The 14,536-nt window shown below is 36.6% G+C and overlaps 1 protein-coding gene and 1 long non-coding RNA gene across 3 annotated transcripts in view; one reads left to right on the plus strand and one right to left on the minus strand.

Moving 5' to 3' along the window:
- Positions 1–14,536, minus strand: part of TET2 (tet methylcytosine dioxygenase 2) — a 119,496-nt gene that overhangs the window by 24,317 nt on the left and 80,643 nt on the right. For both annotated transcript variants that reach the window (XM_006216167.4, XM_072939418.1), the window contains exon 6: positions 14,053–14,261. In XM_006216167.4, the coding sequence (XP_006216229.2) occupies positions 14,053–14,261 (209 nt within the window). The remainder of the gene's footprint in view (positions 1–14,052; positions 14,262–14,536) is intronic.
- LOC140686191 (uncharacterized) lies at positions 194–10,999 on the plus strand. The gene is made up of 3 exons (XR_012059807.1): positions 194–303; positions 5,103–5,263; positions 5,845–10,999. It is a non-coding gene; the product is annotated as an uncharacterized lncRNA (long non-coding RNA).

Raw genomic sequence — 14,536 nt, forward strand, 5'->3', positions numbered from 1 at the left:
TACCATGCATTATTCTGTCACTTGTTTACAAACTATATTTAATGGTAACCAACAGTTGATAAGGAAAATTGTTTAAGGAATTTCATCTAATAAATGCAGAAGGAATGTTACAATTAGAAATTATAATTTTATAGATGTTAGCAAAAATGGCAAAATAAGGATCTCTGAAAATTCTCTCCTCCATAAAAGCAGTAAGAATCCTGGTAAATATTGTCAAGATCAACTTTTCAGAAATCTGAAAATTGATAAAAAGGCTTGCAGCATTCCAGGAAGCATTTATTCAAGAAAAGCAGTGAACTTTTGGTAAGAAACTAAGCTTTACAGTGCTTTAACTTGCCCTGTTCCTAGTGTCCCCAGAACTCCACAACAGCCTTGAAAACCAACAGCCCACATTTAGGATGAACATCAGTAGGCTGGCAACCACTGGAGGGTTTAGGTTAGATACCCTCCAAAGCCCCATTCCCAGGAAGTGTCCATATTTTACCTGTTTGGTAGTTCCCTAGAAGACCCCACGAGCAAGGCTTTCTTCATCTGATTTCACTGGGAGTTCACCTATTGTGTATAGCATTTTCCCCACTGGAAGTGTTTGTTGAAAATAGTTGGGGACAGTTATTGAACACTGGCTGCCTGGGGTCTTGGACAAAACTAATTAGACTGATCCCGAAAAAGAGAAGAGACTCAAAGTATTTAAAATTAGAAGTGAAAAAGAGGACATTACTAATGACCTTATGAAAAGCATTATAAGGGAATATGATAAAAAATGGTATCAACAAGTTATATAAATTATATGAAATGGACAAATTCCTAGAAAGCACAAATTAACTGAAACTGACAATCTGACATATTACAAATAAAAAGACTTAAACAGTAATCAAAAAACTTCCTACAAAGATAAGCCCAGGAGTAAATGATTTTGCTGGTGAATTCTAATGAACATTTAAATTAGCCCCAATCCTTTACAAATTCTCCTCAAAAATAGAACAGGAAACCCTTCTCAATGCATTCCATAAGGCAATTATCCGGAAACCAAAAACAAAGATACTACAGTAAAATTCTAGGCCAATATCCCTTATCAATGTAGATGAAAAAATCTTCAATAATATACTAGCAAATGGAATTCAGCAACATATAGAAAAAAGTATACACTACGGTCGAGTAAGATTTTTCCAGAAATGCAATGCTGGTCCCATATACAAAAGTCAATCAATATGATACACCATGCTAACACAATAAGGGCCAAGAAGCACACAATCATCTTATTAGATGCAGAAAAAGCATTTGAAAAAAATCAAGCACCCTTTCATGATAAAGATACTCAACCAAGGAACAGAAAATGTTTTCTTCAACTGGACAAGGAGCATTTACAAGAAACCCTACATTTAGCATCATGCTTAATGCTGAAAAACTGAAAGTTTTCCCCCTAAAATGAGGGACAAGACAGATGTTTGCTCTTGCCAATTCTGCTCAGTATCTACTGTAGGTTCTAGCCAGGGAAGTTATGCAAAAGAAAAAAAAATAAGGACACACAGATTGGGAAGGAAGAAATTAAACTATTTGTAGATGACATGATTTTGTATGTAGAAATCCACCAAAAAAGTTTAACACTAATAAACTAGTTAAATAAGTTTGTAGGATACAAGATTAATACATAAAAACCAACTGTGTAAATATATGCTAGTAATGAACAATCCAAAAATGAAATAAAAATAATTCCACTTAAAACAGCATGAAAAATAAAATACTAAGAAATTTAACAAAAGTGGTATAGGACTTGTACACTGAAAACTATAAAACATCATTGAAAGAAATTAAAAACCTAAAGAAATGTAAAGACATCCTGTGTTAATAAATTGGAAGACTGAATATTAAGATGTCAATATTTCCTAATTGATTGACTGATTCAACAGAACCTCTGTCAGAATCCCAGCTGGGGAAATTGATAAGGTGATCCTAAAATTCACGGGACATGAAAAGGACCCAGAGTAGCTGAAACAATCTTGTAAAAGAAAAACAGTTGGAGGACTTACTTACACATCCCAATTTCAAAACTTACCACAACTACAGTAATCAACACCATGTAGTATTGGCATAAGGATAGATATGTCCTGAAATGACTCGTACATCTTTGTCAATTAATTTTCAACAAGGATGACAAGAACATTCAATGTGGAAAAAATAGTCTCTCTAACAAATAGTCCTGGGACAACAGTAATCAAAGACTGAAATTTAAGACCTAAAACTATAATAAATACTTGGGAGTAGGGGTAAAAATCACTGTGTAAATCTTCCAAACCATTGGATTAGGCAATGATTTCTTAGATATAACACTAAAAGTATAGTCAATCAAAAAGACAGATCAAAAAAAAAAAGACAGATCAACTTGATTTCATCAAAATTGAAAACTTTTGTTTCAAGGATATCATCAAATGGAGAGACAACCTCAGAATAAAAGAAAATGTCTATAAACCAAATGTCTGTAAACCATATATCTGATAAGTTCTAGTATCCATAATATATAAAGAACTCTTACAACTCAAAAAACAACTAACATACTTTAAAAATGAGCAAACATTTAAGTAAGGATTTCTTCAAAGAAGATATATGAATAGCTAGTAGTACATGACATAATGCCTAACATATTTACTCATTACAGAAATGCAAAATCAAAACCGCAAGATACATATTATACCCACTGGAAGGATGATAATAAAAAAGGCAGACAACTAGTTTTGGTGAGAATGTGGAGACATCGGGATCTCCATATATCACTGGTAGGAATGAAAAATGTTACAGCTTCTCTGGAAAACAGTTTGGCAGTTCCTCAAAAAGTTAAACATAGTTACCATCTGACTAACAATGTCACTCCTAGATATATATCCAAGAGAACTGAAAGAGGCCAGACAGACAGGTTAAACGTTGTATGATTCCATTAATATGAAATGTCCAGAAGAAGCAATCTATAGAGACAGAAAGTTGATTGGTGGTTGCCACTTATGAGGGGAGGAGAAAGGAAAGTGACTGCCTAATGACTATGAGGTTTCCTTCTGGGAGTCATGAAAACGTTGTGCAACTCTGAATATAGTTATCCACTGCACTATATACTATAAAAGGGTGAATTTTATGATATGTGTATTATATCTAGAAAAAAATTTTTAAATCCCTGCATAACAAAGTAACTTCAAGATGATTTCCTACATGAATTGGCTACCAAAAGGCACTTTTATTTCTATAGGGGACTTTCAAATATCGTTAGAATTTTCATATTGCAGCCTCATTTTAACATGGCTGAGAATTTGGCTAATGGTTAAACAATGAATCAGAGAAATTATACTAAAAATATTCACCTATACAACAGATTTTTAAAAATATTCTCACCTCACACCAGTCAGAATGGCCATCACTCAAAAGTCCACAAACAATAAATGTTGGATAGGCTGTAGAGAAAAGGGAGCCCTCCTACACTTGGTAGGAATGTAGTTTGGTGCAGCTGTTACGGAAAACAGTATGGAGATTCCTCAAAAAACTAAAAACAGACTTACCATATGATCCAACAATCCCCACTTCTGGGCATGTATCCAGAGGGAATCTTAATTCAAAAGACACATGCACCCCACTGTTCAGAGTAGCAGTATTTACAACAGCCAGGACATGGAAACAACCTAAATGTCCATCGACAAATGACTGGATAAAGAAGCTGTGGTATATTTATACAATGGAATACTACTCAGCCATAAAATTAATAAAATAATGCCATTTGCAGCAACATGGATGGGTCTGGAGAAAGTCATTCTAAGTGAAGTAAGCCAGAAAGAGAAAGAAAAATACTATGTGATATCACTTATATGTGGAATCTGAAAAAAAAAAAAAGACAAACAAACAATCTACAAAACAGAAACAGATTCACAGACATAGAAAACAAACTTATGGTTACAAGGGGGGAGGGGGGAAGGGATAAGTTGGGAGTTCTAGATTTGCAGATACTAATATACATAAAATAGATAATAAGTTTATACTATATAGCACAGGGAACTATATTCAATATCTTGTAGTAACCTATGGTGGAAAAGAATATGAAAATGAATAGATGTATGTTCATGTATGACTCAAGAATTATGCTGTACACCAGAATTTGACACAACACTGTACACTGACTATACTTCAATAAAAATATATTAAAACACTCTACCACTGAGTTACCATATGGATTTCTAACTGTTAAAAAAAATTTAAGCTAAAAATTAGATCAGCTATTCAAACTTATGCAAGTATAGAAAAACTAGCTAAATAAATTTAAATATATAACATAAACTTATACAACAATAAAAATAAGAAAATTATCAATTTGCAGACTCTCATAAAATAATGCAAAAGGGCAATAATCATCAATGGATGTGCTAAGCCATTAGGTAAAAGTTTTCTGGGAAACTTTATGATGGATGGATCAAGCTAATGACTCCTGAATTGAACACTCTTAACATTACTATAAATGGAACAAAGCAGCTATTATGTCCCTCCTCATGGATCTGAAGAACTAAGATGATTTCATCACCACTTACGAAGTCTTTTGCCAGTTATGAAGTATATATACATTTTATCACCACTTTATGTATGTACACATGGATATATATATATATACTTCATAAGTCTCTAATTACCAATGTACAGAAGATATTGGTGATAGAGGAAGTTAAACAACTGTGCACAGCCAAATCCAGAATGTGGGAAATTTTACAAAGCAAATCATAGTCTCCTTAACAAATAAATTCATAAAAAAGAGAAGGGAAACTATTATAAAATAAAAGCTTGTGAATCATATACTTTATCTTCCAAACTGGGACACTTTTTGAGAATTAAAGGAAATTCTGTCAATAATTATGCTAGACAATAGGCATGAACTGGGTGGGACCTACTCAAAGCTTCTACTCAAAAACCTCAATCAAATGCAAGGTATGGACTTTCTTTTTCTCAATATCCTTTTACTTTTGTTTTGGGTTTTGTTGTTGTTGTTGGTCTTTTTTTGTTTGTTTGTTTTAGAAACAAGATCCAATTAGGGAATTAGAATATGGTCTGAACATTAAATGATATTTAAAAATCACTACCAGGATTTCCAGTCAAGATGGCAGAGTAGTAGGACCACGAGCTTGTCTCTCCTTGCAACTACAACAAAACCACAACTGACTGCTGAACAACCATCAGAAAAAAGACTGGAACCTAGCAAAAACAGATCTTCAACTGGAAACAATGAGAGAACCACAGCAGGACGGTAGGAGGGGCGTGCTCGCGATACAGTTGGGCCCCATACCCCTCAGGCAGGCGACTCACAAGCTGAAGAATAATTAAGTGAGAGGAGTGAGAGCTCTGAGCCCCATGTCAGCCTCCCCAGCCCAGGGATCCAGCATTGGGAGGAGGAGACCCCCAAGACATCTGGTTTTGAAGGTCAGCGAGGCTGAACTCCAGGAGCCCCACAGGACGAGGGGAAACAGATTTCTTTCTCTTGTGAAGCACACGTAGAATCTTGCTCATGCCAGGTCCAAGGGCAGAGGCAGTTGTCTCATAGGAACCTGGGCCATACCTGCCTGCTGGTTTTGGAAGGTACCCAGGAGAGGTAGGGGGCGGCTATGGTTCACCCTGGGGACATAAAAGCTGGTGGCTGGCATTTGGGGAGTGTTTATCTATATAAGCTTTCCTGGAGGCTGACATCTTGCTTGGGTCATTAGCCCCCAAGCCCCACCCAACAGCCTGTAGGCCTAAGGGCTGGGAAGCCTCAGGCCAAACAAAACACTGGGTGGGAATGCAGACCTACCCATTAGCAGACTTCCTCACACTTCCTGTTCCTCTCGACAGGCCACTAGACAGGGCCCTGCCCACCAGAGGACCAGGATGAAGCTCCACTCAGCAGTAGGAGGGAAAGGCTCCTCCTGCCAGGAAACTTGCAAAAGCCTCTAGTCCAGCCTCATCCACCAGGGGGCAGATACCAGAAGTAAGAAAACAATAATCCCAAAGCCTGTGGAAGGAATCCACAAATGCAAGCCAGACTCTACCCCGGGACGGCTGGACCCTGGCCCTTGGGTGCCAAGATAGGCGTGTACTGCTGGGACACATACAACTACACCCACAGAGGGCCACTTCTCCGAGGTTGAGAAACATAGCTAACCTACCTAAAATTACATATAGAAAGACAGATAATATGAGGTAGCAGAGGAGTATCTTCCAGGCCAAGGCACAAGATAATTCAGAAGAAACAAGTAATGAGGAGATAGACAATCTATCCAAGAAAAAATTTAGAGTAATGATGAAGATGTTCAGAGAACTCAGAAGGAGTACAGATGCAGAGGGGGAGTTTTTAGCAAAGAGTTGGAAAATATAAAGAATACCCAGAGTTGAAGAATAAAATTACTGAAATGAGTAATACTAGAAGGAACCAAGAATAGAACAAATGAGGCAGACGAATGGATTAGTGAGCTAGAGGACAGATTAGTGGAAATCACTACTGCAGAACAGAAAAAAGAATGAAAAGAAATGAGGATAGTTTAAGAGAACTCTGGGACAACATTAAGTGCACTAATATTCACATTATAGGGGTCCCAGAAAGTGAAGAGAGAGAAAAGACCTGAGAAAATATTTGAAGAGAAAATAACTGAAAACTTCCCTAACTTGGGAATGGAAACAGTCATCCAAGTCCAGGAAACACAGAGATCAAACCAAAGAGGAACACACCAAGGCACACAGTCATCAAATTGACAAAAAATTAAGGATAAGGAGAAAATATTAAAATCAGCAAGAGAAAAGCAACAAATAACACACAAGCGAACTCCCATAAGGTTATCAGCTGATTTTTCAGCAGAAATTCTTCAGGCCAGAAGGGAGTGGCATGATATATTTAAAGTTATGAAAGGGAAAAATTTACAACCAAGAATACTCCATCAAGGGTCTCATTCATATTTGATGGAGAAATTAAAAGCTTCACAAATAAACAAAAGCTAAAAGAATTCAGCACCACCAAACCAGCTTTACAACAAATGTTAAAGGAACTTCTCTAGTCATCAAACCACAAGAAAAGAGATACATGTACCCCAATGTTCACAGAACTACTGACAAAAACTAAGATATGTAAACAACCTAAATGTCCATTGACAGATGACTGGATAAAGAAGTTGTACATCATACACACAATGGAATACCACTCAGCCATAAAGAATAAAATCATGCCATTTGCAGCAACATGGATGGACCTGGAGATCATCATACTAAGTAAGCCAGAAAGAGAAAAATACCATATGATATATGTATTATATATGGAATCTGAAAAAAAGAAAAAGAAAAAGGGGACACAAATGACCTTATTTACAAAACAGACTGATTCACAGACATAGAAAACAAACTTATGGTTACAAGGTGAGGGCAACAGGATGGGGAGGGATAAATTAGGAGTTCAGAATTTGTAGATACTAACTACTATATATAAAATAGATAAGCAACAAGGACCTACTGTACAGCATAGGGAACTATATTCAATAACTTGTAGTAACATTTTGAGAAAGAATATGAAAAGGAATGTATATAAGTAAATCACTCTGCTGTACACCAGAAATGAACATATTATAAATCAACTATACTTCAATTAAATAAATATTAAAAGATGAAAATAAAAACCAGTGCCAAATTTGAGATAAATGATAAGGACCTTTTAAATAAAACCTAGTCATGGTGACATTGTCTGTTATAGATATACACTGAAGTGAACACAGGGGAGATGATACAGTATCTGTGTTTTGCTTTAAAACATTGGTGGGAGTAGGAAGTGGGGATGGGGGAATATATGGAATAGTACTGATAAGATGTTGATAAATAGTGAAGCTGCATGATGGGTCCATGGAGATTCATTATTCTGCACTCCTCCATTTATGTATTTGAAAAATTTTTATAATATAAAGTTTCTTTAAAAGTTTAGTATTAACCAAGCAGCCAAGATGGAGTAGAAGGATGCTCTTAGGTCACCCTGTCCCACGAATACACCAAGAGAGGCATCCACAGACCCACTCATTCACTCAGAACACCTGCTGAACTTTGACAGAACATTGTGTTCTTTAAAAAAACAAAATTCCTCACAAATCTGGTGGGAGGAAAAAAAAAAAAGAAGAAAAAGGAAATTAGTGCAGGACCTGTCTCGCAGGGAGAAGCGGCAAAGAAAGAGTAGCTCTCTTACACTGGGACTCCCCCTCTCCAACGGAAAGGTCAGCAGGGATGGAGAGGGAACCTCCGAGGCTCGGATCTGTGCACAGCTGTCTTTGGCCAACAGAACTAAATGAGATACATACAAAGAAGAACTCATACCAGTCCTTCTCAAACTCTTCCAATAGACTGAAAAGGAAGGAGTACTCCCAAACTCATTCTTTGAAGCCACCAACACTCTGATACCAAAACCAGACAAAAACACTACCAAAAAAGAAAATTACAGGCCAATATCACTGATGAACATAGATGCAAAAATCCTCAACAAAATACTAGCAAACAATCCAACAGCACATAAAAAAGATCATACACCATTCATCCTAGGAACACAAGGAGGGTTCAACATATGCAAATCAATCGATGTGATACACCACATAAAGAAAGGACAAAAATCACATGATCATCTTAACAGATGTAGAAAAAGCACTTGATAAAATTCAACACCCATTTATGATAAAAACTCTTAAGTGGGTATAGAGGGAACATATCTCAACATTATAAAAGCTATTTATGATAAGCCCACAGCCAGTATAATACTCAACGGTGAAAAACTGAAAGGCTTCCCACTGAAATCTGGAACAAGACAAGGATGCCCACTCTCACCACTTCTATTCAACATAGTCTTGGAAGTCCTGGCTATAGCAATCAGGCAAGAAAGAGATAAAAGGGATCCAAATTGGAAGAGAAGCAGTAAAATTGTCACTATATGTGGGTGATATGATACTACAGAAAAACCTAAAAGCTCCACACAAAAACTACTAGAGCTGATAAAAGAATTTAGCAAGGTAGCAGCATACAAGATTAACATACAGAAATCAGTGGCATTTCTTTACAAGGACAATGAATTAGTAGGAAAACAAAGTAAAGAAACAATTTTGTTTAAAATTGCATCCAAAAGAATAAAATACTTAGGAATAAATCTGATCAAGGAGGTGAAAGACTTATACATGGAGAACTACAAAACACTGATTAAGGAAATTAAAGATGACTTTAAAAAATGGAAAGATATCCCATGCTCTTGGATTGGAAGAATCAATATTGTTAAAATGGCCATATTGCCAAAGGCAATATATAGATTTAATGCAATCCCTATCAAATTACCAAGGACATATTTCACAACTAGAACAAATAATCTTAATATTTATATGGAATCCCAAAAGACCTAGAATTGCTAAAGCAATACTGAAGAAAAAGAATGAAGGTGGAAGAATAACCCTCCCGGACTTCAGACAATACTACAGAGCTACAGTAATCAAAACATCATGGTATTGGCATAAAAACAGATACATGACTCAATGGAACAGATAGAGAGCCCAGAAATAAACCCACAGACCTATGGTCAATTTATCTTTGACAAAGGAGGCAAGAATATAAATGGAGAAAAGAGCCTCTTCAGCAAGTGGTGTGGGAAAACTGGACAGCAGCATGTAAATCAATGAAGTTAGAACATTCTCTCACATCATACACAAAAATAAACTCCAAATGGCTTAAAGGCTTACATATAAGACAAGACACGATAAATCACCTAGAAGAAAACATAGGCAAAAAACATTCTCTGACATAAATCTTAGCAATGTTCTCCTAGGGCAGTCTACCCAGGCAATAGAAATAAAAGCAAAAATAAACAAATGGGACCTAATTAAACTTACAAGCTTTTGCACGGCAAAGGAAACCATAAGCAAAACAAAATGACAACCTATGGAATGGGAGAAAATACTTGCAAATGATGCAACTGACAAAGGCTTAATTTCCAGAATATATAAACAGCTCATACAACTTAAGAAAAAAACAACCCAATCTAAAAATGGGCAGAAGACCTAAACAAGCAATTGTCCAATGAAGACATATGAATGACCAATAGGCACATGAAAAAATGCTCTATATCACTAATTATCAGAGAAATGCAAATCAAAACTATAATGAGGTATTCAAAAGTCCATGAATGATAAATGCTGAAGAGGGTGTGAAGAAAACAGAACCCTCCTACACTGCTGGTAGGAATGTTGTTTGGTGCAGCCATTATAGAAAATGTTATGGGGAGTCCTCAAAAAACTAAAAACAAACTTAACATAAGATCCAGCAATCCCACTTCTAGGTATATATCCAGAGAGAACTCTAACTTGAATAGATACACCCCAATGTTCATAGCAGCATGGTATACAATAGCCAAGACATGGAAGCAACCTAAATGTCCATCGACAGATGACTGGATAAAGAAGCTGTGGTATATTTATACAGTGGAATACTACTCAGCCATAAAAAAGAATAAAATAAAGCCATCTGCAGCAACATGGATGTTCCTGGAGAATGTCATTCTAAGTGAAGTAAGCCAGAAAGAGAAAGAAAAATACCATATAAGATCGCTCATATGTGGAATCTAAAAAACAAAAACAAACAAAAACAAAGCATAAATACAGGACAGAAATAGACTCATGGACAGAGAATACAGACTTGTGGTTACGGGGGGCGGTAGAGGGTGGGAAGGGATAGACTGGGATTTCAAAATTGTAGAATAGATAAACAAGATTACACTGTATAGCACAGGGAAATATACACAAAATGTTATGATAAATCACAGAGAAAAAAATGTGACAATGAGTGTGTATATGTCCATGAATGACTGAAAAATTGTGCTGAACATGCTGAACACTGGAATTTGACACAACACTGTAAAATGATTATGAATCAATAAAAAATGTAAAAAAAAATCTATATAGTTTCAGTAAAATGGAATAATCTAAAAAAAAAAACAAAAACTAAAAACAAACAACATAAGATCCAGCAATCCCACTTCTAGGTATATATCCAGAGAGAACTCTAACTTGAATAGATACACCCCAATGTTCATAGCAGCATGGTATACAATAGCCAAGACATGGAAGCAACCTAAATGTCCATCGACAGATGACTGGATAAAGAAGCTGTGGTATATTTATACAATGGAATACTACTCAGCCATAAAAAAGAATAAAATAAAGCCATCTGCAGCAACATGGATGTTCCTGGAGAATGCCATTCTAAGTGAAGTAAGCCAGAAAGAGAAAGAAAAATACCATATGATATCACTCATATGTGGAATCCAAAAAAAATTTTAAAAATTTAAAAAAGGACACTTACGAACTCATCTACAAAACAGAAACAGACTTGCAGACATAGTGAACAATCTTATGGTTACCAGGGAAAGTGGGTAGGAAGGGATAAATTTGGGAGTTTGAGATTGCAAATGTTAGCCACTATATATAAAAATAGATTAAAAAATGTTTCTTCTGTACAGCACAGGGAACTCTATTCAATACCTTATAATAACTTTTAATGAAAAAAAGTGTGAAAATACGTATATATATGCACGACTGGGACATTGTGCTGCACATCAGAAACTGATACATTGTAACTGACTGTACTTCAATTTTTAAAAATTAAAAATATTAAAAAAAAATGCTTAGTATTACCTAGCATGGCAGAGGCATTTCTGGCTTTGACTCTATATAACGACAAATACACTCCCACAACTCTTACTTGCCAAATAAACATTGGTTAGCCTTAGTCATCAAATGGAAATCTCAAAGGGAAATCTTTAATAGAGAAACAGCTGGTGTGGCTCAAAGAAAATGTAAAAATCCATTTTTGACCTTCCCACTGAAAGATGCTCTCAGGAGTTCTTTTCTGGACTCCCAGTCAGTGGTTATGGCACATGTGGGCACAGGGATTTATAACTCAGTGATGAGCATCACATAGCTTTAAACATTAAACTGAGTCAGCAGCCCCAGTTTGAGATTATCTTCCATTCTTGGCAAAACATAATTTTGACTTTTGTCAGACATAAAATTTATTTTATGGTGTAGAAGAAACTTCAAAAGCTATATCTGAGTCAAGTCTCTATGCCATTGGTGAAGTGTCTATTTGAACCATGTATCAAGTATATTTTTTGTTTTGTTTTATTTTTGGAGGATTGCTCTATGTATGAGTAGCCCAAAATTAAAATTTCATCTAACAACTACTCATCTTTATCTCGAAATTCTAGACAAAGTTAAGGAAAAGTATAAAGATTGGCCTTTAAAATGCTTATTTAAAGCACGTCTTTTAATAGCTTTGTACTTGCCTCCTATTTAGACCAGTTAAACAAATTAGAATTTTTCGCAGACTTTAGCTCAGTCATTGTTCGTGGTTTCCAAATACAAAATAACATAATTTAGGAAAGTTCTTAACATGGAATCTGATGTAGAGAAAGAAATTCTGTTTCAGACAACAGCATTTCTAGGAATCAGAAGGTTTCAAGGGAAAAACATCAGAGATGTACGTAATAGTAAAAATTAAATCAATTACAAAGAATGTGAAATAGACTATGCACAAAACTTCAAGAAATTTAAATAAAACAACAACTGTCATTTTCACAAGAAGTTCTTCAGTGGTTTACAAGTTCCAGCCATCAAGTCTAAGAGGAAGTCTGCTTTACAAAAACAAGGCAGTGTCACTGAATTCCTAAGAAAAACGCTATCACCAACATCAGCTCAAGGTGCCTTAACTTTCATTTTCTTTCTGATTAAAGGCATCCAAATACATTTTTAGAAGAAGAAACAAGGAAAATTAGGGTAAACTGAATCCCCCAACATATTTGTGAAAGTGGATTTACGGCTATGAGTACACATCATGAAATCTGGGGACCCTAACTATCACAGAAAGCCAAGTCACACTTTCATGTAGGAAAAGTAACTTCCCTAAATTGATTATTTGTAGTTGACTTGCAGCTCCCCACCCCTACCCGCCAATGACCCAGAGGGAGAACCTATGTTAATACGTAGCAAAACCACACTGGTTAGAGTAATTGTCAGAAAAGAACAAATTTGGTTAGCCAGGGGTTGTTGCAGTCAGCAGCATAACTCCATAAGCTCAGTGAACTATTTTGTATTTGGTGGATGCAGAAGAAAGGAGACTAAAGGAAGAAGTGTGAAATTATTTTAGTACCCACTGTGAGTAAAATAGCTACGTAGGATTTCAGTGCAGCACTGTGAATTTTCCTCTATTCTTTTAATGATTATAGGAATAGCACAGCAGAAGAAAAATTAAAAATTAAGCTTTATCCAAGTGAAGATTTAAACTTCCTACAAATGGATGGTTAAAAAGCAAAAAACACAGACAAAACAAACACAGCACTTGGTTGTACTAAATATATTCAGCTGCATACCCTTGCTCTCCTATTCCAAACTGTTATATTCCTGGGAAATAATGCCTAGCCACAGCCACTAATTTCTTGATTATTTACTAGCAGTAAAAATGGAAGCAATTTTGATTATTATTATGGAAATAATGAACAAGATTGAAATGAAGTCAAAATCAGTCTGTTTCTCGTAGAACTTCTACAAGCCTTGTATTTTTACGTTCGCTACATATATAGTAAGGTCTTTGACCTGGGAATCCTCAAGTTTCTCACCAAACTTACCTTCTTTTTCAGATACTGCAACACAGAAGTCGTGTCAATACTTACTAACATGGTGGCTAGGCACACAACACAGTTGACACTTGTAGCAAGGGGACATTCGAATATTTTCAAGTTTATGAGTTTTTGGGTACAGACACTCAGACTTTGCAGCAAACTGCTTCTAGCTAATGGCTACACTGTCTGAAGGTACAAAGTATGAGTAAATGAAATGGCCTCAGATTTTCCAAGTTAGCAAACACAAGTTCCTACTGCATGACTGTGAAGCAGGCATTTGGATCTCTATTTTGTAAATGTAAAACTGCAGGTTCAACTCTCCGCCCTCAAACCAACAAATAGGCTTTCCTCTCAGTGGAAAGAGACGGGGAAGCCCGGGCTTCACTTACTCCTCATTCAGGGCACACCGACGGTTGGTGAGCGTGCCATATTTCCTCAGCGTCTCGGTAAGCTCGGAGTAGAGTTTGTCAGCCAGAGAGAGTGGGATTCCTTCCCACACCAGGATGAGAATCACAATCACCGCAGCTTCACAGGTGTGGCCAGCTCGCTCCCGCACCAGACACAGTAGCTTCTCCTCGCTGCAGCTTCTGCGGACCACCTGCTCGGGTCACCATTCCACCCCAACACCCCCCACCCCAACCAAAACAAAACAAGGGTCACTTGCAGCCGATGAGAGCATTGATTGATGTCTGTACATTTTCTCACTTCTGGGTCACAATTAGGGCGACCTTTACCAGCACCTGCAACTTGCCCTTTGCTGCCCCTTCTGCAGACTGGGGGCTCCCCCTAGGGTCAGAACCGCGAGGGACGCGAAAGCACTCAGTGTGGATGAGACTCTACCCAGTGCAATGGGGGCAATGCTCCCTGCCTTAA

The sequence above is a fragment of the Vicugna pacos genome, chromosome 2 (genome assembly GCF_048564905.1).
Source record: "Vicugna pacos chromosome 2, VicPac4, whole genome shotgun sequence".
Lineage (NCBI taxonomy): Eukaryota > Metazoa > Chordata > Mammalia > Artiodactyla > Camelidae > Vicugna > Vicugna pacos.